Source organism: Oryza brachyantha, chromosome 2, assembly GCF_000231095.2.
Source record: "Oryza brachyantha chromosome 2, ObraRS2, whole genome shotgun sequence".
In the NCBI taxonomy this organism is placed as follows: domain Eukaryota; kingdom Viridiplantae; phylum Streptophyta; class Magnoliopsida; order Poales; family Poaceae; genus Oryza; species Oryza brachyantha.
Window position 1 is genome coordinate 15,283,196 of NC_023164.2, and position 27,389 is coordinate 15,310,584.

Here is a 27,389-nt window from a genome sequence, read left to right on the forward strand (position 1 = left end):
TAAAGTATTTGACCAGTTAAATTTGGAAAATGAAAAGAGAATAGTGGAAGTCCGTTTTCTCTCTAAAATTATCATAATTCAAGTAAAGGTGTAAGTGGGTCGGCCAACCAACCCTCTTATAAGCTAATTAAGTGTGTTACCTAGACCAGATGAAGTGCCGACGTGCCCATCGAGCTAGGTTGAACATGGCTAGCCAAGGCAATATAGGGTGGAGGAGCGCCTAGGTGGATTGCTATGACATGCAGATGGTGAGCAATATACTTGGCCAACCCAGGGAGAGGTAGGCTCCCTGGCTTTCATACAGAAGGTTGTATTTCCGTCACTCCGTGTAACACCAGAAGTCAAACGGTTTGACTATACATGCATGCTTGCTCAGTAGGTGATACACATCATTGCAATCGGAAACACATCTATAATTTATGAAAATGAATGATGAAAATATTTTTAATTTTTATAACAATAGAGATAGAGGTAGAAAAACCCGTTATAACGCATACTCTATTCCATATTACAATATAATTTAGCCATACCTAGATTTATTCATGAATCAATAAATAAATAAATCTTGTATATATGTTATAAAAAATCAATATAGCTTACTAGGACCGACAAATCTCTACTACTGAATTCAATGCACTTTGTCGGGTAACGAGCACGTCCACGTGGCGGAACTAGCATCATCCGATTAAATATCCACCGCACCATCGACTTTTCACATCTGTTTTGATAAAAATATAAAATGAAAAACTATCGTTTTTTAAATATAACTAAAATGCCTTCAGATTCATCGCGGGCCCTCTTACTCTATCTAGAGTGGCTCTCTCTCACGAGTGAAGACATAAAGCACAATTAATTAGCAACCAACAATCAACCATGTATATATTTTCGATGTTTTCTCTCTATGGTAACTCCCCACGAGTGCTCCGCCACTACCAACAAAGCTGCATTTATACGTCAGGTAAAATATTGTTTCTTCTTGCATTGAATTTTGCTTTGATTCAGTCAAAATGCATATGTCACAATAATTTATTTTATTTGGTATGAATGATGGCCAACAGTGACATGTATATATCTGGCCGACTAATAAACTGGGATAATATGCACACGATTCAGTGTTTTTCCATATCATATTTTTGAACAAAATAAGATGTGGGAAAATTGCTGGTGCAGGGAATGTTTAATCGGACAATGCTACCTCCGGGCACGTGGACGTGCTCCTTTGTACGAAAACCCGTTACAATGCAAACCGTCAACCGATCGGGGAACCCCACCGGCCCACCCGGACCCAGTCAACGGGCCCACCTGTCTGTCTCTCTCGTACACCCAAGATCCAGAAACGCGCTCCTCTCTCTCTCTCACACACCAAACGCCTCGCCAAGCGCTGCCGCCGCCCGCCGCCTCCTCCCAGCTCCGACCACCGCCACCGCCACCGTCGACTCCCCCTCCCGCCCTTCTTCCCGAGCGCCGAGCGCCGCCGCTGGATCCCGTTGTTACCGTTGAATCAGGCGGGCGTGCGGACGCCGGCCGACCGGGGTTCATCACCCCGATTCCAACCACCCCCTTCCTGACCCGACCCCACTTGGCAGCCGCCGCCGTACTGCGCAGCAACGCGCGGGTTTCCTCGATTTGTTTACCTCCCTCCCTCCCATTCCCCTCCAACTCCTCCTTCCCCCTCCCGTCGACTCGGCGGCCTTCTTCTTCGCGACTTCGTCAGCAACCCACGCCATCCTTCTCTCCGCCTCTCCCCGAAAAAAAAAAAAATCCACAAAACTAGCCGGAGAGTCCGACGAGCTCGCGAATCGCGATCTCGCGGCCTCCTCTACGGCGGCGGCGGTGGGAACCAGCGGTTCCGCACTTGGGGGGCCTCGTGCAGCGATCGCCGCTACTATCTATCCCCCGGGAGCGCGGCGTGGATCGCGCTGGGGGAGCCGCCGCACCCCTCCCCGTCCTGGGCGCGCGTGCGCGCGCTAGCCTCGATCCGACCCCGCGGACGAAATGGTATGTCGATTCGTGCTCGATCGGGTTCGCCTTCTGTTTTCCGCGCGGCTTTTGGAGTCGCGGCGTGTTTGGGATTCCGGCCGGATACCGGAAATGCCAGCTCCGTAGGGGGTGGTCTGGGAAAGTTCCCGTAGCGTGGAAACGCTTTGCCGTCTGTGGCCTAGTTGGAGTTGTTGTTGCGAGTTCGTTTTGGGATCAATGCGTGTTCTGGTTGGACACCGGCTGAGTTGACCAAGCCGGTGGGTAACAGGAACATTAGCTAGAATCTGGTGCCTGATTCAGAAGAGTTGCGCATTGTTATGGGGGGTTTTCCCTTCTTTCTGTGATTGTAGAACGCAGAGAGGTTCGAGCTAATGTGGGTAGCAAGACCATGATGCGTAATTTTTTTTGATGGGCTGGACACCCTAAAGGATTTAGGAATGCTACGCAATGGTCAGGAGTCAGGACTGTCTTTATATCCTTCTTGTGAGGGTACTATGCTGAGTTGATGTGCTGTAAATAGGATGCTTATGGGATAAATGAGCAGTATAGCTTCGTTTGTTGTTCTTTTTATTTGTTCTGAAAATAAATGAGCTAATTTCCAATCTGAAATACATTTCTTCTGTGCATTTTGGTTTCACTTCATCTGGTTCTGTACGATCAAGTAATCTGACCTAAATAAAAAAAGGTATTAGTTTCGTAAAGGACATGTTGCTGAGATGAATGACTGTTTTCGATCTATCTCCTCCAACTGTGAACTGTCTACACACTAAGAGCAAGTACATAAGTGACATAAGTAGGCTCCAAAAATTGTCACATCATATTTATGCTTGCGTGGAGAATAGGGCAAAGGAGAGAGAAGAAAAATGGGATACATATTTGTAGCTAGCTACAGCTGACTCCAAGACATTGTTTGTATGAGAGGTGAACTATATATTAATGATGTAGTATATGTTTCTGTGTAACTATAGCGTAAGTTGGCTTTATGTTAGCTCTTGATGATATGGAAAGATTCTAGCAGGTAGCTCTTCTATTGACCTTTATCTCATACTTAAATAGTAGTAAACAACAATGATGGTACATAAAGTTACACTTTTACTCTTTAACCTGCCAGCACTAAAATACACACATATAAAATGAATGAAACATAATACTAATAATTTGATGCTAAGTTGATGTGTTAGATATTGTTATGTGTTTACATTCTGACTATGAACTGATGTGCTTACGTTGTTGTGCTGGTATGTTGTTGTCTTATGTCACTATGTAATGCTTGTTACAGTTGATGAGTTTTCAACTATACTTTATAGTATATTAGCTCATGTTCACCCAATATACTTTGTTGAACTTTGCATTATTGGTTTGTTCTTATACTACATCTGCTGACGTCTGACTATAGTCATCTCTACCTTTTCATGTCAAAAATGAAAACATTTTGTGATAGTTCCTACAGCTGGTTTCCACGCCACTTGTGGATAGTTCATAGCTGGAGGTCATGGGGGGAATTACATTTGTTGCACATGTTTTCTTTGGGACTATGTTGGGAAGTTGAGCCTGATGGAGCATGGTATAGATCTTATGGGGTAGTAGTGTGCTATTATCTCTTGAGAATCAGGAGATTATACTCTCTCTTGCTATCCATTTCATAAAGCATTCAATTAGTATGCAAAATTGGCACTTAAAATTTGGGATACAGTCTAGCAGCACTTTCTGTAATATTTTCTATCTTAGTTCACATTTATTCTGTGGTGACTAGTGCATGGTGTTGGGTAAAATACTAATTAGAGATCTTGATGCTGTACTTACAATTCATAGCACGACAGAACTGCCGAACTTTCCTTTTCTTCAGTAACTACTGAGATCTTGTTACTCTGTTTTTTAAGTCAGATTGCCATATCATTAGTTCAGCACCATTAGCCTTGTTCATGCATTAATAAATAGTCTGTTTCAGGCATCCAAAGGCCGTTTTACTGTGGGTTCTCATGTTTGGGTCGAGGATGCTGATGTGGCTTGGATTGATGGGCTGGTGGAGAAGGTCACCGGGGATGAACTAATTATAAACTGCACTTCAGGGAAGAAGGTTGGTTCTTAAATGGCATTTTGAGAATGCAAATAATCCAAATATGCTGCACCATTTTTACTCATGCTTTATCAAGGCTCTTGCACCATTTCCCCCATTTTTTTTTTGTCTCAGGTTGATTATTTTTAGATCCAGTGCATTTAGTATTTAATTTTGAACTCATAGCTAAGATAGTACTAAATTGATGATTCAATGACATGCATTATATTTCTGTTACAGGTCACTGTTAATGCATCAAGCGTCTACCCCAAGGATGCAGAAGCAAAGCGCTGTGGTGTTGAGGATATGACGAGGCTAGCTTATCTACACGAGCCAGGAGTCCTCTATAACCTGAAGTCTAGATATGGGATGAATGAGATATATGTAAGCTAAATTGTGCAACCCATCAACTCTAGCTTTGGGCCAGTTGGTTAATTCATTGTTATACTTGGTTCTATGTTGTTTGATTTTTACTTATTTCTAGGTTTTACTTGCAGAATTCTTACATGTTTTCTTGGGTATAGGTTGTCACTGTTATTATTTTGATCAGCTCACCCCCCTGTATAACACTAATGCTCCATACATGAATTTGAATTTTTTTTACTTGTGTATAGTGTTTCTAGCTTCTATATTACATGAAATGTCACTTGCTATGCTCTTCATGCTTTAACCTGTTCTAATGGATTAAAGTGTTAGTAATCCGGTAACATCATAGCTGCTCTAATGGATTATTGTCCTTTCAGACATATACAGGGAACATATTAATAGCTGTGAATCCATTTCAAAGACTTACTCATCTGTATAATAATCATATGATGGAAATTTACAAAGGAGCAGAATTTGGTGAGCTGAGCCCCCATCCTTTTGCCGTTGCAGACCGTGCATATAGGTTTGTTTTCAGCAAACAAAAGAGCCTTTAGTATGTTTTATTTGAACCTGTGTATGTCTTAAATTTTCACTATGCAGGCTTATGATGAATTATGGTGTCAGCCAAGCCATATTAGTGAGTGGTGAAAGTGGAGCTGGTAAGACAGAAAGCACCAAAATGCTTATGCAATATCTTGCTTTTATGGGTGGCAAAGCTCAATCGGACGGACGCTCAGTACAACAACAAGTTCTGGAGGTGAGAAATCATTTGTTTCCCATGTATTACTAATGTTTTTCTTATTACTCTCATATATCTTAATAGACCATCAAATAATGTAACCTCTGTCCCAAATTTTAAGGGATTTTAGCAATGCAAATATATAGCCAAAATCCCTTATATTTTGGGACGGAGGTATTATGAGCTATCATATGTGATTACATGTAAATCAAACACTTTATTTTACAGGGTTGTATCAAATTTGTATTTCTATAAAGATGATATCATATTTGATATTACTAACTTACACTTCCCATTCTACCTATTTCATTGACATAGTCCAATCCTGTTCTCGAGGCATTTGGAAATGCAAAAACAGTCAGGAATAATAATTCAAGGTGTGAACATCAACAACCCTTTTCTTCTGTTTTTACCCTTTTTTGTGGTTAGCATTTGTTCATTTACATAAATTTTCACATTCTTCTTAGCTACATGTCTTTTCAGTTTTCACAATTCTTTTGTTTCTCAATGCAGTCGTTTTGGTAAATTTGTTGAGATTCAATTTGATCAGAATGGGAAGATCTCAGGAGCAGCCATAAGGACTTATCTTTTGGAAAGATCTCGTGTTTGCCAAATATCTGATCCAGAAAGAAACTATCACTGCTTTTACATGCTATGTGCTGCACCACCAGAGGTAAAAACATGGTCATTACAAATTAAACTCTTAAATATAGAGTTGCAACTTACAGTTGTAGCACTATATTTTGCCAACTTTCGACAACCATCATAAAGGAAGGTTTTATCATGTTAATATGGTTTTAAACTGTAAAACTAGATCACTTTAGGACACCATAAGGTCTAAACGCATTGTTCATTATATTTCTAAATATAATACAGCACATATATTTTCAACCTTTACAAGGAATACTTTAAAACACGTGTAGACTTTTTATGTTTGTATATGTAATATGCGCTGTCTGAGATTGTTATGTTATACTCCCTTCGTCTTAAAAAACCAAGATCGGAGATGAATCTGGACATTCAGTTGTCCAGATTCATCCCTAGAAGGTGATTATTTTTGGGACAGAGGGAGTACATAAATGGGAATTCACATTTTGGTTCCTAAGATACCACATTTTCAAAATTACGAGTGCTGCAGGAAATAGTAATTTGATGTTAGGTGCTTCAAATGCTGAATGGTAAGTAAAACTTGTAACACTCTGCTATTGCCTTTTGATTTCTTTACTTATTGTATTAGGTCAATGTTGTAATTTGTGTCATGTTTAACTGTTTTTTCTTGACACTTATTAATCCATGAACTATCTACAACTTTTGACCTGTACTCAAAATTCTGGTCTTAGGAACGTGAAAGGTATAAGTTGGGCGATGCTGCATCATTTCACTATCTCAACCAGTCTAATTGCATTAAGCTTGATGGGTTGGATGACTCTTCAGAATATATTGCAACTAGAAGAGCAATGGATATTGTGGGCATCAGTTCTGGTGAACAGGTGAGTCCAAAGTTATGTTGGAAACTAGTTTGATTTATCTTAAAGGGCATTTTTTTTAAGATCTCTGCTGGTATTTCTTACAGGACGCAATATTCAGAGTTGTAGCTGCTATCCTTCATTTGGGAAATGTAGAATTTGTGGAAGGAAGTGAAGCAGATTCTTCTGTACCCAAAGATGATAAATCCAAGTTTCATCTTCGGACTGCTTCTGAACTTTTCATGTACTAATTCTTCCATGGGCTCAATTCAAAGTATTTTTGAAGCACCCTTGGTGTGACATGCATTTGTAAACATTCTGCAGGTGCGATGAGAAGGCTCTTGAGGAATCTTTATGTAAGCGTGTAATGGCAACACGTGGTGAAAGTATTGTAAGAAATTTAGATCCCCGGGCAGCAGCTCTTAGTAGAGATGCATTGGCCAGAATTGTTTACTCCCGGTTGTTCGATTGGTAAGTTCTGAACTGTTTGTCGAGAAGGTTATTGCCATGCTGCTTTGTATTATAATTACAAAACTTGCACTGCACATAAATATAAGTGACAACTATATGTTTTCATTGTTTTTCAGGCTTGTAAATAAGATCAATACTTCAATAGGGCAAGATCCTAGTTCAAAGCTTCTGATTGGTGTGCTGGATATATATGGTTTTGAAAGTTTCAAGACAAACAGGTGCTTAACTGGTATGCTTTTGCATTTAGTCTTGTGTTTATCTTCAGTTGATAGGTACATCATCGTGATGTCTTGAGTTTGACTAGAAAGTTTTTTTCCGAGCATATCTCCACTTTCCAGGAATACTTACTGGAACATGGCCCAATGATGAAGAATCAGAATCATATATAGAGAAAACATTAATTGCCAACATTGCCAAGAACTGTATTTAAGATTAGCGGGACGGCTTTGACTCATTAAGTGTTCTCTGTTTCTCCAAGAAACTAAACTGCTTAGGTATAGATTGATCACATGAAAATGATATCTCTATTTCTGTCTTGGAAAATATGCTCTAATATGTTCATTTTGGTAACTAAAAAAACAACCAGCTTGTGTTCAAGAGTTAGAGGGACAGAAAAATCATATCTAAGAAGGACAGTACTACACATATTCTAGGGGTAAAATGGACATTTTGCATGGAGTTAATGGATGTCAATTGATGGTGATGGTAAAAAGCGGATAAAAATCCTTGTGCGATGACATTTAGTAGAACCCACGTTTGTTCATGGTGATTTGTAGAGTCGATCACTTGTCATTGGAAAAATGTATAATTTATCTAATAATAATTACATAATACTGATGCCTCGTATAACAGATAGGGATGTTAATGTTATCAGGCACCAAGGTATTGTGCAACGACCAGCAAGGCAATCCTCTTAGAATATGAACTTTAGGATAAAAGAATGAAGGAGAACAATAAACAATCGAACCCATAGAGGTAAAGTCCAAAACAGACACTGGAACTGTCGTAGTCTCAAGCGATTTCCAATGTTCACTTGCAACGTAAGAAATTTTGAACTCCTATGCCTTCCAAGTGTTTCTGTTTTCATATGTTGTAACTTAGGGGATTTAAGGGCTTACTGCTGAAACTAGACTGCTCTCTTAGACTATTAATTCCTCAAGTTCTTCTGAGATAAGTTTGATCTGGACAACGATCTTGTATTTTTTTCCTCGAACATGCAGGGGAACTGTGTATCATTTTATTAGAAGTAGAAGAAAAGTGACAACGGAAGCTGGACAATACATGCGTTGCGCACACACCGCGCGGTTCAGAAACTTGCATTCGTGCCTGCTAAAAACTAACCAACGACCTAAATTAGTGTCTTAGGTGCCAGCAAAGAGCAGGGAAAGCCCCTTAACCCCCAGCCATATTCCACATATGAGCCTTGTTCGGTAAGTAGCAAGTATTCTGCAAGCTTCGCGATGCACCATTAAACACACACTCATTCCGGTGCTTCCATAGCGTCCCATCTCCAAAGGATGATGAGAGAATTAAGACCTTTCCTGATGGTACCACTCGTAGAATTTGCTAGCCTTGCACCACCACTCATCAAATGACAAGTCTGTTGGTTGAGGAGAGAGTGTGACCAGGCCAACCCTCTGCAATAAGGAGAACCAAAATTGCCGAGCAAACTTGTACGGCAAGGATGTGCTGAATTGTTTCTTCTTGGTCACAAAGGGAACGACGGTCAGAATGCAGCAGCCCTTGCTGTCCTAGACGGTCTGCTGTTCAGCAGTGCTTATGTGCGAGCAGCCAAAGGAAGAAGCTGCATATTTTGCAGGGGCCAAGATTTTCAGATACACTCCCAAGGAGCGAAGTGGATAGCCCCTTGAAAGAAGGCATTATATGCTGATTTGGCTGAGTACTGACCTGAGCTGGAGAGATGCCAAACATGTACATCTACCACCTTGGAGAGGATATCACATAGATCAAGAAAGTCCGCAAGGGCACCAGCAGGCGCTGCTCTGTGAACATCCTGAATCTATCGTTGATCAGTCAAAGCATCAGGGACCATTCTCTCTTATTTTCCCTTTGTTTTGGAACTAGGGCATACAAGCGTGGTCCAAGATTCTCAATGTGCTGCCCATATAACCATATGTCTTTCCAGAAAGTGGTGTTAGTTCCATTACCAACTCAGATACCACTGCCATGGAGGACTGGACATAATCATTCACTTGACACAAAGTTGATGGATCTTGTCCATGGTCTTCTATTCTAAGAACGTATGAACATACAAGAAAAAAAATATGAAAAATGTTTTTGTCATGAAATGGCAAAATAAAGTGTAGATCTGGCCCACGGGCATTAATGTTTGCTTCTGTTGTTGCTTGCTAAGATTTATGAGCCTTAAATCTGCATGTATTATTGAATCAGTTATTAACTACAACTTATATGAAACCATATGAATCTGTTGATATTGATTATAACATTTTCATCTTTATATTTTTCCATGCCTCAGTTTTGAGCAGTTTTGTATCAACTTAACTAACGAGAAGCTCCAGCAGCACTTTAACCAGGTTAGGAAATGGAATACCTATCGATGTTCCATATTCTATTCTACCTTGTTAATGAAATTTCACATCATGTCACTTTTTAAAATTCTACATATTTTCTTCTGTAGCATGTGTTTAAAATGGAGCAAGAGGAATATACAAAGGAAGAAATTGACTGGAGTTACATCCAATTTGTGGACAATCAGGATATTCTTGATCTCATTGAGAAGGTGAACATGATCCAGTATCTGTTTCAATCCCTTGTTTATTATCAGTATGGTTTATTTCTGTACTGATACAAAGTGTTGTAGACTTTAGGCTCACACTATACCAAAACCCTGAACAATTCTTTCACCTGCATGCAGTCCTTTTTCTATTTTCATGTACTCATGTTTTCAAGCAGTATTGAATCTAATGTTATCTCGTATGCAGTTTGAGGCTTTATGTTCCATTTACAATGTCTAAATATGCATGGATAGCACTGATTAATTTCCAATAACTTTGTAAATGATGGAATATCTGATTCCTTATTTATTGCCATTCAGAAACCAGGGGGGATAATTGCTCTACTGGATGAGACTTGGTATGCATAAGTAAATTATGACTTCATTTTCTGTGTGACTATCATCTGATTTTTTCTAACAGTATCGTATTTTTCATGTCAGCATGTTGCGAAATTCAACCCATGAAACATTTGCTGAAAAGCTGTATCAAAAATTTAAGGGCAACGAGCACTTTAGTAGGCCCAAATTTTCACGTTCTGATTTCACTATTCATCACTATGCTGGACATGTAAGCGTCATATTTCTTTTGTCTGCCTACTGATCCCTGAAATGGAAACTCTATTTTTAAACATATGTTGGCTGGGTGCTGCTGATAGAGGATTTATTTACTACCAACTCCAACTCATGACAAGGACACATAGCAGCATACCATTGTAGTTGGTATGGTAAACTATTTTCCAGGCTGTGGGGTGCATGTTGGCATTCTGGTATCCACCTGAAATTGGCATGCCATGACTTGTTAATACTAGCCAGTCTTGTTTTTATGTTGATCATGTAACAAGAAAATAGAGTTATGCCCGATGTCACCGAAAATAGCTAAGCTCAGCTAATAGCAATTTGTTCCTGCTTATGTTCTTTCTCTTAAAGTATACTGCTCTTAACCAATTCGAGCATATTAGTGGCTGTTAATTAAAATTATAATAAATAGTAAATATTTCATTTCCAATACAAGCTTCAAACAAATGAAATATATCTATGTTCAAGATGGATTAGCCTGTTGAGTAAACCGGTGGCAGAACATTTGGTTTTATACAGGTTAACCTGCATAGTTTGCAGTGGAGGCTTCTGTAACTACAAGTTTGTTCTTTTGCAGGTTACTTATCAAACAGATTTGTTTTTAGATAAGAACATAGATTATGCTGTAAACGAGCATCAAATTTTGTTACATGCTTCTAGTTGTTCATTCGTTTCAAGTCTTTTTCCACCTTCTGAAGAATCAACTAAATCTACGAAATTTACATCCATTGGTTCGAGCTTTAAGGTAAATAATGTTATTCCTTTTATCTACTCCATACTAAGTTTTATTACATCATAGTTCTCTATGATTAGTCTTATTTTTCTCTTGCATCACAGCAACAACTGCAAGCTTTATTGGAAACTTTGAGTTCAACAGAACCACATTACATTCGCTGTATAAAGCCAAATAATGTTCTCAAGCCAGCAATTTTTGAGAACAGCAATGTTCTTCAGCAACTTCGATGTGGAGTAAGAAACTGTACCACTCTGATTTATTTTACTGGGTGCCAGGTCTAGGAAAAATAGCAAGCATTCTTTTTATGTGTAAATAAACCATGTTCTAGATTAAATATGATAAAGCTTTGAAAAAAATCACATTGTTGGTCCTTGTATTTCAAAGCAAATGCCTTCCCATTCTAATCCTGAGTCTAGGTCAGTTAACTCTTGTAATTCCAGTTTTTTGTAGTGCCTTTTCCATCCTGATTAGTGATGCTATTTTACCTGGTATGCTATCAGGCATCACAGCTGGTTGTCATGGTCACCCTCTCTAGCCAGTCAAACCTCAATACTGTCACTTCCTTTACCCAGAATGAAATGGGGAAATCTCCACTCAGCAAACCTCGTCTAATTATGCGAATGTGGCAGAAATGCCAGAAAAACAGAATTAGAGTATAGTTGTACTTTTTGTAAGTACAAGTGTGCTTCGTGATTGATGTAACTTTCAGATTTCATCTGACTAGTCCATCTTTATTGATTAGATTTCTTTATTTGCCATCTAAAGTTGTGAAGCTTCCTTATATGCCACTCAAGACTTGCTACTCTCCCATATGCCACATAATCAGTTCTCTGCCACTCTGTGACGGGACCACAGCCATTTAGAGAGTGCAGTAAAGACCAGAATTCCCTTGTACTCTCCATTCTTCCCCATCTGATAATTGTAACCTACATGGTCCTACCCCTTGACATCCCCAAGCTCCTTTCACTTCACTTGATGGCTTGACAGTGTGAACCCAGTCTTCCCACAGGAGCCAATTTCTTGGGGAACCAAGGCAACACATCTGATCTCCACTAGAATGAAGGCACATACAGACAGAGATGGGGAGAGATGACAAGCAACATTTGGTCATAATGAGATAAAAGATTTGCATGCTCTCTTCAGATACATACAGATACCTCGAATTGGAGGCACTAATTTTTGTGAAATCACCTAATAGTCAAGTAATTGCTATCACTGAAAGCACCAAAATAAATCACAATATAAACAAAATTGTACCAAGGGGTAGCTCACAGCATCAGCTGGCAGCTAGTGATGTGTGGCACCAATCTTTTGCCGCTGGACCTTAAGCTACCATCGTGCCATTGACCACAAGCCTCAGGCTGCTGCTCTACTTTCTCCCTCAAGATCAAAGAGGACAAATGCATGGCAAGTGTGCTATGCTGAGCTGATTGGTCTTGGAATTGCTATGTGCCATAATGGGCCAACATGTATAAATATTCAGAAAATGCCCTATAGGTTTGGGGAAATATACAGCTTGCTATACACTATATCTACTCGGCAGAGGAGGCACTTCTGACAGTCAACACGCTAGATCCGCTCTAGAGTCAATGCGGCCCAGAGCAGAGGCAAGGAAAAGGAGGACAAGATATAAGAATAGAGGCCTGTCAGGGTTGTGCTGAGAGCTTAGGCAGGGCCTAGCGGGTGCCTAGGTCAGACCAACTAGTCAAATCAAAGGAACTACTCCGTCTGCCCCAGAATAAGCTCATCTTTCTAGTTCAAATTTGAACTATAAGAGGATGAAGTTATTTTGGGATGGAGGGAGTAGCAAACATATATTACATAATAATTAGACATTATAAAATGAAAATAGCAAACGCAGGGGCATCCAAGGTAGGTTAGCTGCATAATGCACCATCTAATGCCTAACCACGGTGGCTTCCCAGTGTCTAGTGCTGGCTTTTAGATCACTGGAACAGAGAGATGAGGCTGACAGGTGGGCCCTATGATGCACGGACACAGATAGGCCAACATGATATGTCCCGACACGGATATGGGGATTCGCCATTTCCTAAAAATTGCCGATGCAGTGACACAGCAACATATTTTTAATAAAAGTAGTACATATATATATATATATATATATATTTCTATTTCAAATTTTCAAATGTTTGCCACCAAAATAAAAAAATAATGTACTGCAAGTAAGGGAATTTAGCTTTTTTGCAAGTCTATAGCCAACATAGTGATAGTTGCAATGCTTGCACCTCCATCTAGCATTCCCTTGGCCTACACCACCCCTGTCTAAAATATCAATATGTTTCCATAATGGACTCTTCCCAACTCCCAAGATTAGTATGCGGTTTAATGGGTTGGGCATGTCACATATGTCAGAGAAGTGTTGAGCTGCCTACCTCGAAGGGAGGTTTTATGATGGAGAGGTAATAGCAATATCATATAAGTGATGTAAATTTCATCTTATGGAGTATAAGGGCACATTCCATTTTGGATGGGAAATAAGGACACATGGGATGTTTGGATGACAATTAGAGGATTTTCTCTTTATCCATTTAATGCCTGTACACAAATATCAAAACCTTTTGGATTGGCAAGATAGTTCACGTACCTCAATTTACATGTGGAGATGATTTTTGTTCTCAACTTCTCATTCACCTGATCATTTGAGATAAACCATCATAAAAACCTGTTGCACATACACAGTAAGATGCCAAAACCTATGAATTCAGCTGCACTGGTACACATACACTGCTACTCAAATCATTGTTATCGACTTATCATATGTACATATTTCTAAATAATGCTTTAACCACTGTAATTTTGGCTACACCCATTTACTGGCTGTTGCAGGCTATTAGATAGATGCTATGCAGTTAATTGGACCTCAGTGTGTGAAGTCATTCCATTTGTTGCCACTATAAACACAAGGTGTATGAAAACACCATGTTAACCTCTTTCCTTTGGGGTCTTGGATGGTGTCTCTCTCTACTATTTAGTAAGTAACCTTGGAAACAATTATATATTATATGTTTAAAAATGGGCTTACTGGCTGGCAACAGTGTATGCAAGGATGAAAAATTCTCACATCAGAACCACACATTGCAAGAATATCTGAAGGCTGAATCTTTATTCGCTTAGAAAAATACTTTGAACGTATTAAATCAGAAGTTTCTCTGTGTGTCTTCCTTTTGCCAAATTACACCATAAAGACAAGGTGCTAATTTCTTGTTCTATTGAACCTTTTTCCTTGAGCATGCAGGAGATGTTCTATTGAACTCCTATGGGTTCAGATGTGTAACACAGTAGAAACACAATTACATTAGGAAAAATGTGGGTCTGCAATAAAGATATGCTGGCAGTATACCAGGAAATAGATTTGATTGCTATTACTTTCATGTTTTTAATGCAGTTCCTAATGATTGGTATTTTGATATATTGATATTGCCACATGCATTAATCTTTTAAACAGGGAGTGCTAGAGGCAATAAGAATAAGCTGTCTAGGATACCCAACAAGAAGAACATATGATGAGTTTGTTGATCGTTTTGGTGTTTTGCTACCTGAAGTTCTTGGTGAAAGGTAAGTATATTGATTCGACTTTTCAAACCTTTCTTCTTGGGGTGTTTTGGTGTTTTGTCAAAAACTATTGATTTTTTGTTGGCAGTTATGATGAAGTTACTGCTACAAATATGCTTCTTGAGAAAGTCAATCTCACAGGTTATCAGGTAACCAATATGTATTACAATGTGCAGTGCGATGTTTTAAAATTTAATCCATATTATGTTTCTGTTATAACATTTGGCCTTTCTTCAGATTCTCTAACATTTTGCTCTAATATAGTTACTTTTAATTTTCAGTTTCTTTCTTTTTTTCTACTGATCTGGTAATCAGGCCACTCAGATAAGCAAGAAGTTCACTTGTGTAACAGCCTTTATGCAAGTTACTCTAAAGTTTATAGCGCAACAGAAAATGAGAAATCTTCACAATGTTTTAAAAAACTTGAACTAATACATGAGATACTTGTGTACATATTTTGTCCATAGACCTAGGGATTTTCTTTATTAGAACACATGGAATTCTATGTTGAATGCAGTCTCCATGCTATCTGGATAAGCCATATGTTTTAAAATCCAATGTTGATGTATGGGTTTTGATTACTTTTGGTCATATGTCCAATACAGATAGGGAAAACAAAAGTGTTTCTACGTGCTGGTCAAATGGCTGAGCTAGATGCTCGAAGGACTGAGGTCTTGAGCTGTTCTGCTAGCAAAATCCAGAGAAAAGTGCGATCATACTTGGCTCACAAACAGTTCATTCAGTTGCAATTATCTGCTATACATCTGCAGGCAATATGCAGAGGTATCTTTTTGTCAAACAATATCAACAAAAACTTTAAGTCTTCTATGATTTCAAGTGGAGGTAATGATAAGATGTAAAAACTGAAGGACAAATTGCAAGAAATCATTATGAAGACCTCCGTAGGAAGGCTGCTACCTTGACAATTCAGACCTACTACCGTATGCTTTTTGCAAGAAAAAAGTACAGAGATCTCTGTTCTGCGTCTACTACTATCCAATCTGGCCTACGTGGCATGGCGGCTCGCAAGGAACTCCAGTGTCGTCAGCAGTCAAAAGCTGCAGTTATTATTCAGGTCCTTTCCTGGTCACATTGTATTTTTAGCCACTTGTCATCCATGAAATTCTTGATAAACAAGGTGTGCAGAATGAGAAGGACAAAATTTTCTTTCTACTCAAAATTTATTTAAAATTCTATCTTTTGTGAGTAAATTGGTTTAAACTTACGGATATACATATCTCTTTATTACCTATCACTACCTTGACACCAATTCTGGTAATTTTGTCCATCACAGAGTTACTATCGCCGTTATTTAGCACGCTTACGGTATATGGGCTTGAAGAAGGCAGTGATCACAACCCAATGTGCTTGGAGAGGGAGGTTGGCCAGAAGAGAACTTCGAAAACTTAAAATGGTAAGCATGGTCTGGACGATTTGTCTATGTTTTCTTTTTTGACCCTTTGTTTTCTTTATCGTATGATATTTTCATTATTTGTTAGATGTAGGCACTAGACTTAGTAAGGAAGTCCATCCATAAGAGGTCCAGCATATCAATATATAACATTTTCCTATAAACCATGGCTTTGATTTATACCTTTATCTCTGCTTATATGTCTTCTTGTCACTTCTCATCATGAACTTAATATGGTCATGGCAAGATATTACATGTAAACTGTATTTCAAATTAGTCTAGTTATAGTTTGGTGATGGTATTTAAGTTTTCAAGCATTCGATAACTTAGTATTTGCCATACCTTCATGTACCTAGCATGTATCCTCCTACTGATGAAATAAAAGTGCAAACTTAGTATATGTCATACCTTCATCAACCTAGCATGTACCCTCCTATAAATGAAATAGAAGTGCATTGGTACTTTCCAAGTTTCGCCAAAACTCCTTTACCTACACGTTTCAGTTAGTGGTGGTAAACTTGCAGCATGTTGCACTTCCGATAATATATGGTAATCATTAAGATCATAGCTAGAGTTTCAAACAGTGCTAATTACTTCATGTACTTTGGTCCATTGATTTATCACTTTATTTTGCTACTTTCAGGCTGCAAAAGAAACTGGTGCTCTGCAAGCTGCTAAGAATAAATTAGAGAAGGAAGTTGAGGAGCTAACTTGGCGGCTTCAATTGGAGAAACGCATAAGGGTAAACTACTAAACTACTGGGTCACATTCTTCTATTGTCAGAACATTTATATTGTACTTGTCTAAAGCTGATGTAACATGTGCTACTATTTTGCACATACTACAACATTATTCTCTCCATGGTTATAGCTATATTGCATGTTAAATAGAAATTGAACAAAGAAATTCCTTTAGAAAATTTGTTAATGTGATATTAATTAGGAACCAGTATAGTAGCATGATCATCAAAGTTATATTGAGATTTTGGCAAGTGGCAGATCATCAAAACACACATCCATGGTATTAGCTAGATAATAACATGGAGCAAGGGTGGAGCACCGAGGATCAGGACAAACACTGAAGACTATGGTGAAATGAAATTTTATAGGATGCTAGAGTTATTGCTGAAGGAGATATTGTGCAAGTAGACAGTGTAGTTGGAGGCAGCATAAGGAGATAGTGGAGTGAGAAATGGTGGTGTTACTAAATTTGCAAAGGATGGAAATAAGTTATATGTCTAATTAAAGTATAGGAGGAACATAAAGGTAACATTAGGAACTGTGTGAAGATGACCAAGGTGACGTCTCACCAGAAGATCTGTTCAATGACATTAGAAGAGGCATTAGCATGCTGAATAGATGATTGATGGTTGTGATAGTCCTTATGAGAGTACCCTAGATAAACATACAACTAACTGAGTTGTCAATTTTTGTTCTTTCATGAGGTGGAAGCAAGAAATAACCGTCTACAAAGGGAAGTGGTGGTACCAACCCCATGGCTACTTATACATATTTATGGGATTATATGGGCACACTGTGCGTTGCTAAATGCTAAGATAGTTCCTTCAATGTATTCTGCAATTATTTATTGTGTTTCTTTCCTAATCATGAGTGATTTTAGATTGCCAAAAATGGTTTGTTTATGTCTCAAAATTTTCTTTGTGGCCTCGCTATTTCCTGAATGCCACTTTCCTAGAAATAGAAGGTGACTAGAGGCTGATGAGGCAAATGGTTGTATATTCTTTTCCTGATAGCAATTAGGAACACTATTTCATCCCTTCCTATTATGACGACAATAGCTCATGTACCTGCCTGCATATATGTGTGGAGGTAAATCTAATAAACAGCATGCATAATTAAGCTAAGGTATATATACTCCCTCACCATGAAAAAATGTTCTAGACATGTTTTTAGTCAAAGTTTTAAAACTTTGATTATCAATATTATAATAAACATCTAGATTTGATGCATATGAATCCTAAATTTAGATATTTTTTTTTCAAAAGTTACTTTTATAATATATAATATTATGATATGCAATACACATTAATTGTAAAAAAATGATCCCATGATGGGAAGTAGTTAAGTAAAATGAATAATTGAACTCACTTAGGTCACAACAGATTTTATTTTAGTTTCGTTTTTGTTTGATATCTATGAGGTGTCTTATGCAAAGTTTGCTGGCTTGCAGGCTGACATGGAAGAAGCCAAGTCACAAGAAAATAAGAAGTTGCAACAGAAATTGCAGGAACTTCAATTGCAGTCCAATGAAACAAAAGATTTGTTAAAAAGGGAACAAGAAACTGCTAAAGCCGCATTGGAGAAAGCTGCCTTAGTACCAGAGGTTCAAGTTGATACAACTCTTGTTAATGAGCTAACAGCTGAAAATGAGAAGCTTAAGGTAAACATCTTAACTGCAGTTGATTCAATGCATTAGTCAGTTTATCCACTTTCATGTAATCCATTGCATTTAGGGTAAGTGAATGTATGTATGTTGTCAAGTGAAAGAAATTTATTCTACTATGATAATTGGTGGGGTAGCTTCACATGTGCTAAGGCAGTCCCTTAGATTCTTTTGTGAGCATATTACAGTATTACACACAAAACCATACTGTTGGCACCAACATAATAGTTATTCTTTCTGGTACAAGTCATTGTATTATGCTTGAATGCCATTGATAAAAGTTAAATGACTGAATCCTTTTCTTTTATATGTTTAGACACTTGTGGTTTCTCTTGAGACGAAAATTGATGAAACAGAACAGAGGTTTGAAGAAGTGAAGAAAGCTAGAGAAGAATTGCTCAAGAAAGCCACAGATGCAGAGTCAAAGATAGATGGACTAACCAACACAATGCTAAGGTCCTAGCTATGGCATTGTTCAAATGATATAGCCATATCAATACTGATAACCCCTCTATATGTGTTCTTTTTGGTGATTAGTTTCTTTTCCATGACTTTGTTTTTGTTGTGATTATCAGTCTTCAAGAAAAACTAATAAACATGGAAGCGGAAAATCAAGTTCTCCGTCAGCAGGCGCTGTTTCGTTCTCCCGTGAGAACAATACCTGAAAACACATCTCCAAAATCTGTACGTGTCTTTTCTATCCCAATCCTACCTCTTCATATAACATTCATCTATTTCTTTTGTGTTTTCACCTATTCATTACTGAGTTGCTTCTTTGGATTTCCACCTTTGCAGAATGTGCCTAATGGCAGTCCACACGGGGATGAACAGATGGTTGGAAGCAGTTGTCTTTTAGAGCTAGTTAAATCAATATATACTTTTCAGTTTTATGATTGAACCTAAATTGTTTCTTTTTTCTCCCCAGACACCTCATGGTACGCCACCAGCTTCTAAAGAATATGGGAAGTTCGCACAGCCAAGACCATCCTTTTTTGAGAGGCAGCATGTATATTCAAACTTTTTATGTTTTAATGTTTAATTCATTTAGTGACATTATTGTGGAACAAGTGATGATTTACTTCATTTACAAATTTTACAGGAGAGTGTTGATGCACTTATAAACTGTGTTACTGAAAATATTGGCTTCAGTGAAGGAAAGCCAATTGCTGCAATAACAATATATAAATGTCTTGTTCATTGGAAGATCTTTGAAACAGAGAAAACATCTGTTTTTGATCGGCTTATTCAAATTTTTGGTTCTGCGATGCAGGTATTCTCTGCTGGTGTTGATTCTAACTAAAATCTTTTTATTGTACTCTTGTTTTTCAAACATTATGTTCCTCATATGCCTGTCAATTTTATGAATATGTTCTTACACAAATGGCACCTTCTGTGTGTCAGAAACACGATAGTAATGAGGATCTTGCATATTGGTTATCAACTTCATCAACTTTATTGATTATGCTGCAAAAGAGCCTAAAAGCTGCTGGCTCTTCTGGTGCCACTCCACGGAGAAAACCACAGACTCAGTCATCATTCCTAGGGAGGATGGTATGTTTTGCCAGTTTGACACAGTCACCATATGAACCATCAATCCTTAGAAGTTGGACTTTGTGTTTTCACTGATCAATATTACTTCTTTACTCTTTCTAACATGTATCTACATGTGCAATGTTATATTGACAATATTAGATCTGTTGACAGTACTTTCACAATATTACAGTTTGAGGCTTTTACCATCATATATCACTCTGAATTATTATTCTTCATAGTCAGTGTTTCTTATGGGCTTACTATTCTGTTCAGCCAAAGTTTTTCAATTCAACCTGACATAAAAAATGTATCCAGGTTGGCCACATGGATATCTTCATTTTTTTTTCTTAAAACTATTTACATAATAGTATGATTTCCCCTTTCATAACATAGAGTTAATCATTTTTTTTGTCACTCATTTCAACTGTGTTGTCTTTTCTACCATCAAATATTTTTGCACTTCTCCTTTTCCATTCTTTCAGTAGTGTTCACCACCTTTTTGTATACCATCCTGTCACGTCTAGCTAACCGTTAGGCTCACCCCAAAAAGACCATTACACCCTTATGTCAACCAAAATTGTGGAGAATTCAAAAAATCCATGATATTTTCAGAAAAAAGGCTTTATGGTAGAAAGATTTGTGTAGCTTGAAACGTTCCTATTTGTCATGGGAAATGAGAATATTGAAGAAATGTTTTCTCATATCCATACATAATTCTACTCCCTCTATTTCATATTGTAAGACATTTTAGCTATATCTATATTCATCTATTGATCAATGTATGTTAGTTGTATATATGTCTAGATTCATTAACGTTCATATGAATCTAGCAAATGCTAGAAAGTCTTACATTGTGAAATGGAGCTAGTATGTAACAGTACAGTTTCTCCGGTACATACTGAAGGAATTTCTGTGTAATATTTTCAGGAAAATTAAAAACCATATAATTACCTTCTGTTTTTTAAGAAATATAGACCTTTTTAGTAGTCATCCTATTCTCGGTTGATGGTTTATGATATTTTATTAATTTTATCGTTTTTCTTTTACTTTTGAACTTATACTGAGACAAAATGGTGTTTTTGGCACAAATTTTAAGTCCAACCCCTTTTTAAATAAATGGCAATAGAGAAATACCAAATGTCGGAGTAGTGGCAAAAGACATGTGATTTAAAGATAATAGAGTTGTGAAGAATGACCAAAGATAAAAAATTCTAGAAAATTTTGTAATTCTTTCTCTTGTCATGCTGCTGTTGGTGTGATTTTCTCTTTGTTTATTAATATTGGTCAATGCTAGTTGACTATCTTATTTACACCCAAAGGGAAATTTAAAATCTTTTTCAAAGATTTCTACAGTAATTTTTTTATTTTGAATTCTTGGTTCAAGAGCTATACAAATAAAGATTCTTATTCTTTTATGGACTGACAAATTTTGTTGATTTTCACTCAACCTGTGGTCAGGGAATTACTTTACCGTTTCTGTTTGCAGTTTTCTATTTGGTTTAGGTACATGCTCAAAATTTTAGTTTATGTGTTGTTTAAACTGTTATCTCTTTTTCTGGATGGTATTTGAAAATTCAATTAATGAAGCATAAACTCATTCAATCTCATGATATTAGCATCTTTCCCTTCATCACATCACTATCTCATGATCGCTGCATTGTTCCGCTGGTGTTGTGGCCAGGTATTCCGCTCGTCAAACATCACTGTCGATATGGACCTTGTGCGCCAAATTGAGGCCAAGTATCCTGCTTTTCTTTTTAAGCAGCAGCTTACAGCTTTTGTGGAAGGATTATATGGAATGATCCGTGACAATGTGAAGAAAGAACTATCTTCACTGCTCTCACATGCTATTCAGGTATAGTGTTTTCTGTTGGTTATTCTGTCAATTGGAACAGCAGTTGAAAGACATGCCATTGCACACACACTGATTCACTATTGTGGAGTAAACAACGTGTGTTCATGATATGTATGTTTGCTAGTAAAACCCACTATTTGTTGATTAGGCTGTTGTTTAGTGCATCCAATACTATAACGTTTCAATGCCTGCAGGTGTTCTATTATCCTCCTTGTAGTTAATTGTTAGACTACGTTACTGCAGGTCCCAAGAATTATGAAAGCCAGTATGGTAAGAGGGCGTTCATTTGGGACATCGAGTTTACCAAGGGGGCGTTCATTTTCAAATCAAGGTAGCTACTGGCAGGCGATAGTTGATAATTTGGATGAACTCTTGAAAATCCTGCAAGAAAACTGCGTAAGCAATCACTACATTTCCTCTACATACCATGTCTACGACTAGTTGATGGTATTCTAAACATTCTGCTAAAATTTTAGGTCCCAGCAATTTTTATGAGGAAGATATTTACCCAGATTTTCTCATTCATCAATGCACAACTTTTTAACAGGTAATTGTCTGCTGATGCTAGCATTGAATTTGTATTTTTTTTCCCGATATCATAAATATCTTATTCTTTGGCTGCACTGTTTTCAGTCTTCTTGTACGCCATGAGTGTTGCTCTTTCAGCAATGGAGAGTATGTGAAACAAGGATTAGCACAAATGGAGGTGTGGTGTGGAGAAGTCAAGCCAGAGGTAATATGAATGTGGTTGGAGCATATGCCTTATTTGCAGCAAATTTTTCCACTAAGCTGTAACACCCCACTACTGTGAGCAACAAGTCTTCATCCTGTACAACCGGTCAGGTTAATTGTGTTACTACAATTTATAATAATGTGCATGACCACTTTGTTAATTTGTCTCTTGTTCTGCTCAAGGAAGAGAATTGCAAATTTTCTTCCATTAACCTTGTTTACTATAATTTGTAATGCTGGACAACTTAATGAGTTTCCTTTTGTTGCTTCAATTTTGAGAATGTTTCACGTTTTACCTTGCCTAACTGTCAAAAGCTCACAGTATGTAGGATCTGCATTGGATGAACTCAGGCACATAAGGCAAGCCGTTGGTTTCTTGGTATGTTACATCTCATGCTCTTTTGTATTTCAAATCCACTTTCTATTGTTGGACCAATTCGTCCTTATCATAATTATTTTTCCTTAATTTAGTATGGTGTCCTGAAATCATGTATCACATAGTAGAAGCAAATGTTGACTTGATAATTGTCATCATGAAATTTAGCATGCATAAATCCAGCTGTAAGGTTGCCAGACAGTCCAAGATATTTATACGTGCATCATTCCTGAACAGATGATATTTCAGTATGAAATTATATCTATTTTATGTTGAGAACTCATTTAGAGACTGAAATGGTGTTTTCTTCAAGCTTATCTGCAGTTTCTGATGTACCATTTTTTTCTAAGATGAAATAGGTTTATTTAAATCCTCCTTGTTACTGGACAGTCGTTGAAACTTGTACACACCAATTTCATACTAGTTGTGCAAAATCTTTTGCTATGAGATGCTTTTGGCACGCCAATGGAAATATATGTGCCTTGCCAGAAACCTTGGTTGACTGCACTGTATTGGATCATGTTAAATCTTTTCTGAGGTGTGCAGCAAAAAGGGATCTGTAGATTTTAGGCTCCTGACATTGTGATGGCTTTCCAGAAATGCTTCAAAAATCTTATTGGATGAGTAAATATTCGAGCAAGTTTCACAGGGACAAACTGACTTCAGTTTCTTTTCATGGAGCTTTCTTTTGAAGCTGATATGTGTGGGATGTTTGTACTTTGTGTTCCTTGTCTTGATTGGAGTTTGCAGTTCAATGGTGGATACTTACATGTTTCTGTTGTTCTGTAGGTCATATTTAAAAAATTCAGGATTTCATATGACGAGATTGTCAATGATCTGTGCCCAGTATGCTCTCTTTCTCCCTCCCTCTTTTCTATATCTGCACGCATATGCACTTGCAGCATGAGCGCGGACTGCAGGCATGGAAGAATTAATGTGCATTACATTTTATTGTGGTAATATGCAGGTACTAAATGTCCAGCAACTGTACAAAATATGCACGCAATACTGGGATGACAAATACAACACAGAGAGTGTATCTGAAGAGGTAATAGGGGAAACCTTACTAATTTTTTTGTTTGAATAGCAATCGTGGTATTAGCCATACCATTTTGAAAGTGTTATAAAATTTGATATATAAAACAAGATAATTTTCCCACAAATTCATTTTTATTCATATTTTTTATGTTCATTTTATGAGTTGGGCACCTTGTATCTGGGGGTTGCAAGTTGCAGCTTGGTCCTTGTTATGTACTCCAGAAAAGGTGTCGTTTATGATGAAGTGACTGGTTTGGTAAATCCCAAATTGTTAAAATTTACACTGTGCAATTCAAACAATAGATTTTCAGTCAGCACCATGCATGGAGAATGCTAGCAAAGTGTTAACTGTAAGTGGCAAGCTAACAACTAATCACATCTTTAATTCTTCTGCAGTGTGATAAGCTTAATCCATTAGGAAAATTTACCTAGACAATTCCAACATTGTGAATCTACTGAATATCATCCAAAACCTTATATACCATTTTATTCAACACGTTTCCCTTAAATAAAACATAGAGCTGCTGGCAAAAATTGAGAGCTTATTTATTTGCTACTGGATTGTAGGTACTTGATGAAATGAGGACGTTGATAACCAAGGCATCTGGCCAGGATAGTTCAGACAGTACCTTTCTATTGGATGATGAAATAAGGTGAATAAAAACATTAACTACGTCAATGTGACACTGGCGTTCTTCTAAGGATATCCTAAACGGCAAACGGCTGATTTTTTTTATTCAATGTGTTGCAGCATGCCCATTTCACTTGAGGAGATTGGGGATTCTATGGATGCTAAAGAATTTCAGCACATAGACCCACCACCAGAACTTGTTGCAATCCCTGCATTCCAATTTCTGAAGAACTGAGAACCCTCAAATATGCCATATCTGCAGTCAAACTTTTTTCCCCTACCATCGATGTTGTAGATTCTACCAAGGTTATCATTTCTGCATTCTATCCGTGCAGTCCTCGTGTAAATTATTATTTTTGTTAGCTAGGCTCCTTCATTCCATTTTCGTTGGCTGGGTTGGGAATAATTGTTTGCCCTCCCAAATGTGTGCAGAATATGAATATACAAATTCTTCATTTATTTATAGGCATAATAGGTTTGAAGACATTCAGCGCCACGCTTGGGTTGTAGTTAACACCATTTTTTATTCCATTTCATTTTATTGTACAGAGCTATTTGGAAATACGAATAAATGAAATATTTATTACAAATAAATTATTATTTTGTGGGTTTTTCTGTTTCTTGCATGTATTTTTCTTAATTAAATGATTAGCGTCATAGTCATAGATAATGTTAGATTTGTACTCCGGTTCGACGAGGGTTATCTTCTGGTTTTTAAAAGAAAAAGTTTAACGTCTCGCAGACGTAAAATAATATATGAATAAAACTTTTATATACGTGTTCATAGCGATTTAAAAGTTAATAATAAAAAATAAACTTTGAAGAAAAAACCCTAAAATCAAAAAAAAAAGTTTTGGTCAATAAAAATAAGCAAAAGAAGATGGTGTGGATATCTTTGCATGAATGCTGTCCTATGTTTTATACTCGCTCTGTCTCAATATAAAGTGATTTCTAGCTTCCCAGTGCACATTTAGTATTAACAAAAATGGACCAAAAATACCATTAGCAAGTACAACCAATCAGCTCATTAGCTGGAGTCTGTAGGAAGAAGAAAGAAACGAGAGCAAGAGGAAAGAGGAAACGAGTGAGAGAGAGAGGAGGGAGTCGATAAGGCTTTCCCAGCCGCCCACCTTGCCGTGTAGCAGTACTACTACTGTTGCTGCTCTGTACCATCGTTCAATTGTCTAGTAGTCCCAGAAATGGTTTTTTTGGGACACAATCTCTCCCCCACAAATCGTTTTTTGGGATGGAGGAAGTACGTACAGAGTGGCACCCTGACCAAGAAACACAAACAATTCGATTAGACCCTAGTAGTCATAGATCATGTCTCCATGAATCGAAATTCTCGTAGTTAACTACTGCCTCCATCCTGAAATAAAATTATTTTTCGTTTTTCCATGTCTGACATTTGACCATCCGTCTTATTTAAAAATAATTTGCGATTAATATTTTTGTTCTTACTAGATAATAAAACATGAATAGTACTTTATGCGTGACTAATTTTTTTTAAGTTTTTATACAAATTTTTTAAATAAAACAAATAGTCAAACATTGGATACGGAAAAACGAAAAATGATAGACGGAGGTAGTATATGTCATGTCTAATGCAATATACTGATGTGCGAGAATTTTTCGCGTGAGAACTGATCCATCATCAATGGTATAAGAAAATCTTATCGTTTGGCTTATTCAGATAAATAGTCAAACAACATATTTACAAATAAAAATAATTTGTTAATAAAATTTTTATATATGTGTTCTTTGATATCTAAAAACCAATGTTGGCAAATAAATTACGATGAAAAAACCATAAAATTTACTCTAAATTAAAGATAAAAAATTAAAATTTAGGTTATAAGCATAAGCAAAAACAAAAAAGATGAGGCTAGATTTGCATTGTATTTGTTTCACCGAACTCGCATATCAAATTTGAAACTTGGTAAAATTTGTTGTTTTGTCTGTTTGATCCTGTTGTACCACAACACTGACAAAGCAATATGCAATATTCAACCTTCAACATTGATTAATGATCCTTAGCTATTTTCTGTTCAAAACAATAAACAGTACTGCAATGCAGAACTGGAACACCAAGTTTTGTGACCAAATAAAATGCAGAACTGAAACACTGGACAAACACCATATTTGTTTAATATAGAGAAGTGAGAACCATGTCTTGTTTTAATCCCTCGAGGGGATATTCTCTTTTGCTTAAATATCATCCAAATGATTTTACAAATTTCCAAAAAAAAAATGAACGTTCATGCAATATATATATACCACTCAACAAATTCTAAAATCTAAACCCAACTTACACACTAAAAAAAAAAGACAAATCAACTATATGAACAAGTATCACTACTATTCATGCCTGGATTTCTCTTTTCTTAAAAAAAGTTTTCTCGGTATATCAATCGATTTGAACTTGATTTTTATATCATTAAATTTCTATAGAAATTTTCATAGTCATTTGTATTATATTTAACAAAAAAAACAGATATATGATACGGCATTCTCTTTAGGGAGAAGCTCCCCAATTGTGTGCTCTACTGTTCTCATATTGGGATATGAGCATTGAAGGTTGCACTACGTCAGTACACTTACCTCTAGCATGTGAGACAAACCGGCAACTCTAACCTTAAATTCCACGGGAAAACCATCGAGAGGATGGGCTTTAAAAAAACAAGTGGAATAT

At 37.2% G+C, this 27,389-nt stretch overlaps 1 protein-coding gene across 1 annotated transcript; it reads left to right on the plus strand.

Annotated features, from left to right (window-relative positions):
* Positions 1 to 1,521: 1,521 nt before the first annotated feature.
* LOC102711319 (myosin-8-like) lies at positions 1,522 to 25,308 on the plus strand. Its single transcript, XM_006647293.3, is given in 41 exon segments — positions 1,522 to 1,998; positions 3,929 to 4,057; positions 4,277 to 4,420; positions 4,780 to 4,925; positions 5,003 to 5,159; positions 5,460 to 5,518; positions 5,655 to 5,814; positions 6,482 to 6,631; positions 6,715 to 6,851; positions 6,932 to 7,078; positions 7,195 to 7,296; positions 9,576 to 9,633; positions 9,738 to 9,839; positions 10,155 to 10,192; positions 10,275 to 10,401; positions 10,987 to 11,154; positions 11,247 to 11,378; positions 14,612 to 14,721; positions 14,807 to 14,867; positions 15,324 to 15,501; positions 15,588 to 15,793; positions 16,013 to 16,078; positions 16,080 to 16,132; positions 16,773 to 16,813; positions 16,816 to 16,871; positions 18,320 to 18,529; positions 18,849 to 18,988; positions 19,108 to 19,216; positions 19,328 to 19,366; positions 19,458 to 19,538; positions 19,632 to 19,802; positions 19,934 to 20,083; positions 21,747 to 21,920; positions 22,164 to 22,316; positions 22,397 to 22,467; positions 22,554 to 22,653; positions 22,975 to 23,031; positions 23,818 to 23,874; positions 23,996 to 24,076; positions 24,634 to 24,719; positions 24,818 to 25,308. Coding segments are annotated over 41 exon segments (4,524 nt in total). The 5' UTR covers positions 1,522 to 1,995; the 3' UTR covers positions 24,933 to 25,308.
* The last annotated feature ends 2,081 nt before the right edge of the window (positions 25,309 to 27,389 follow it).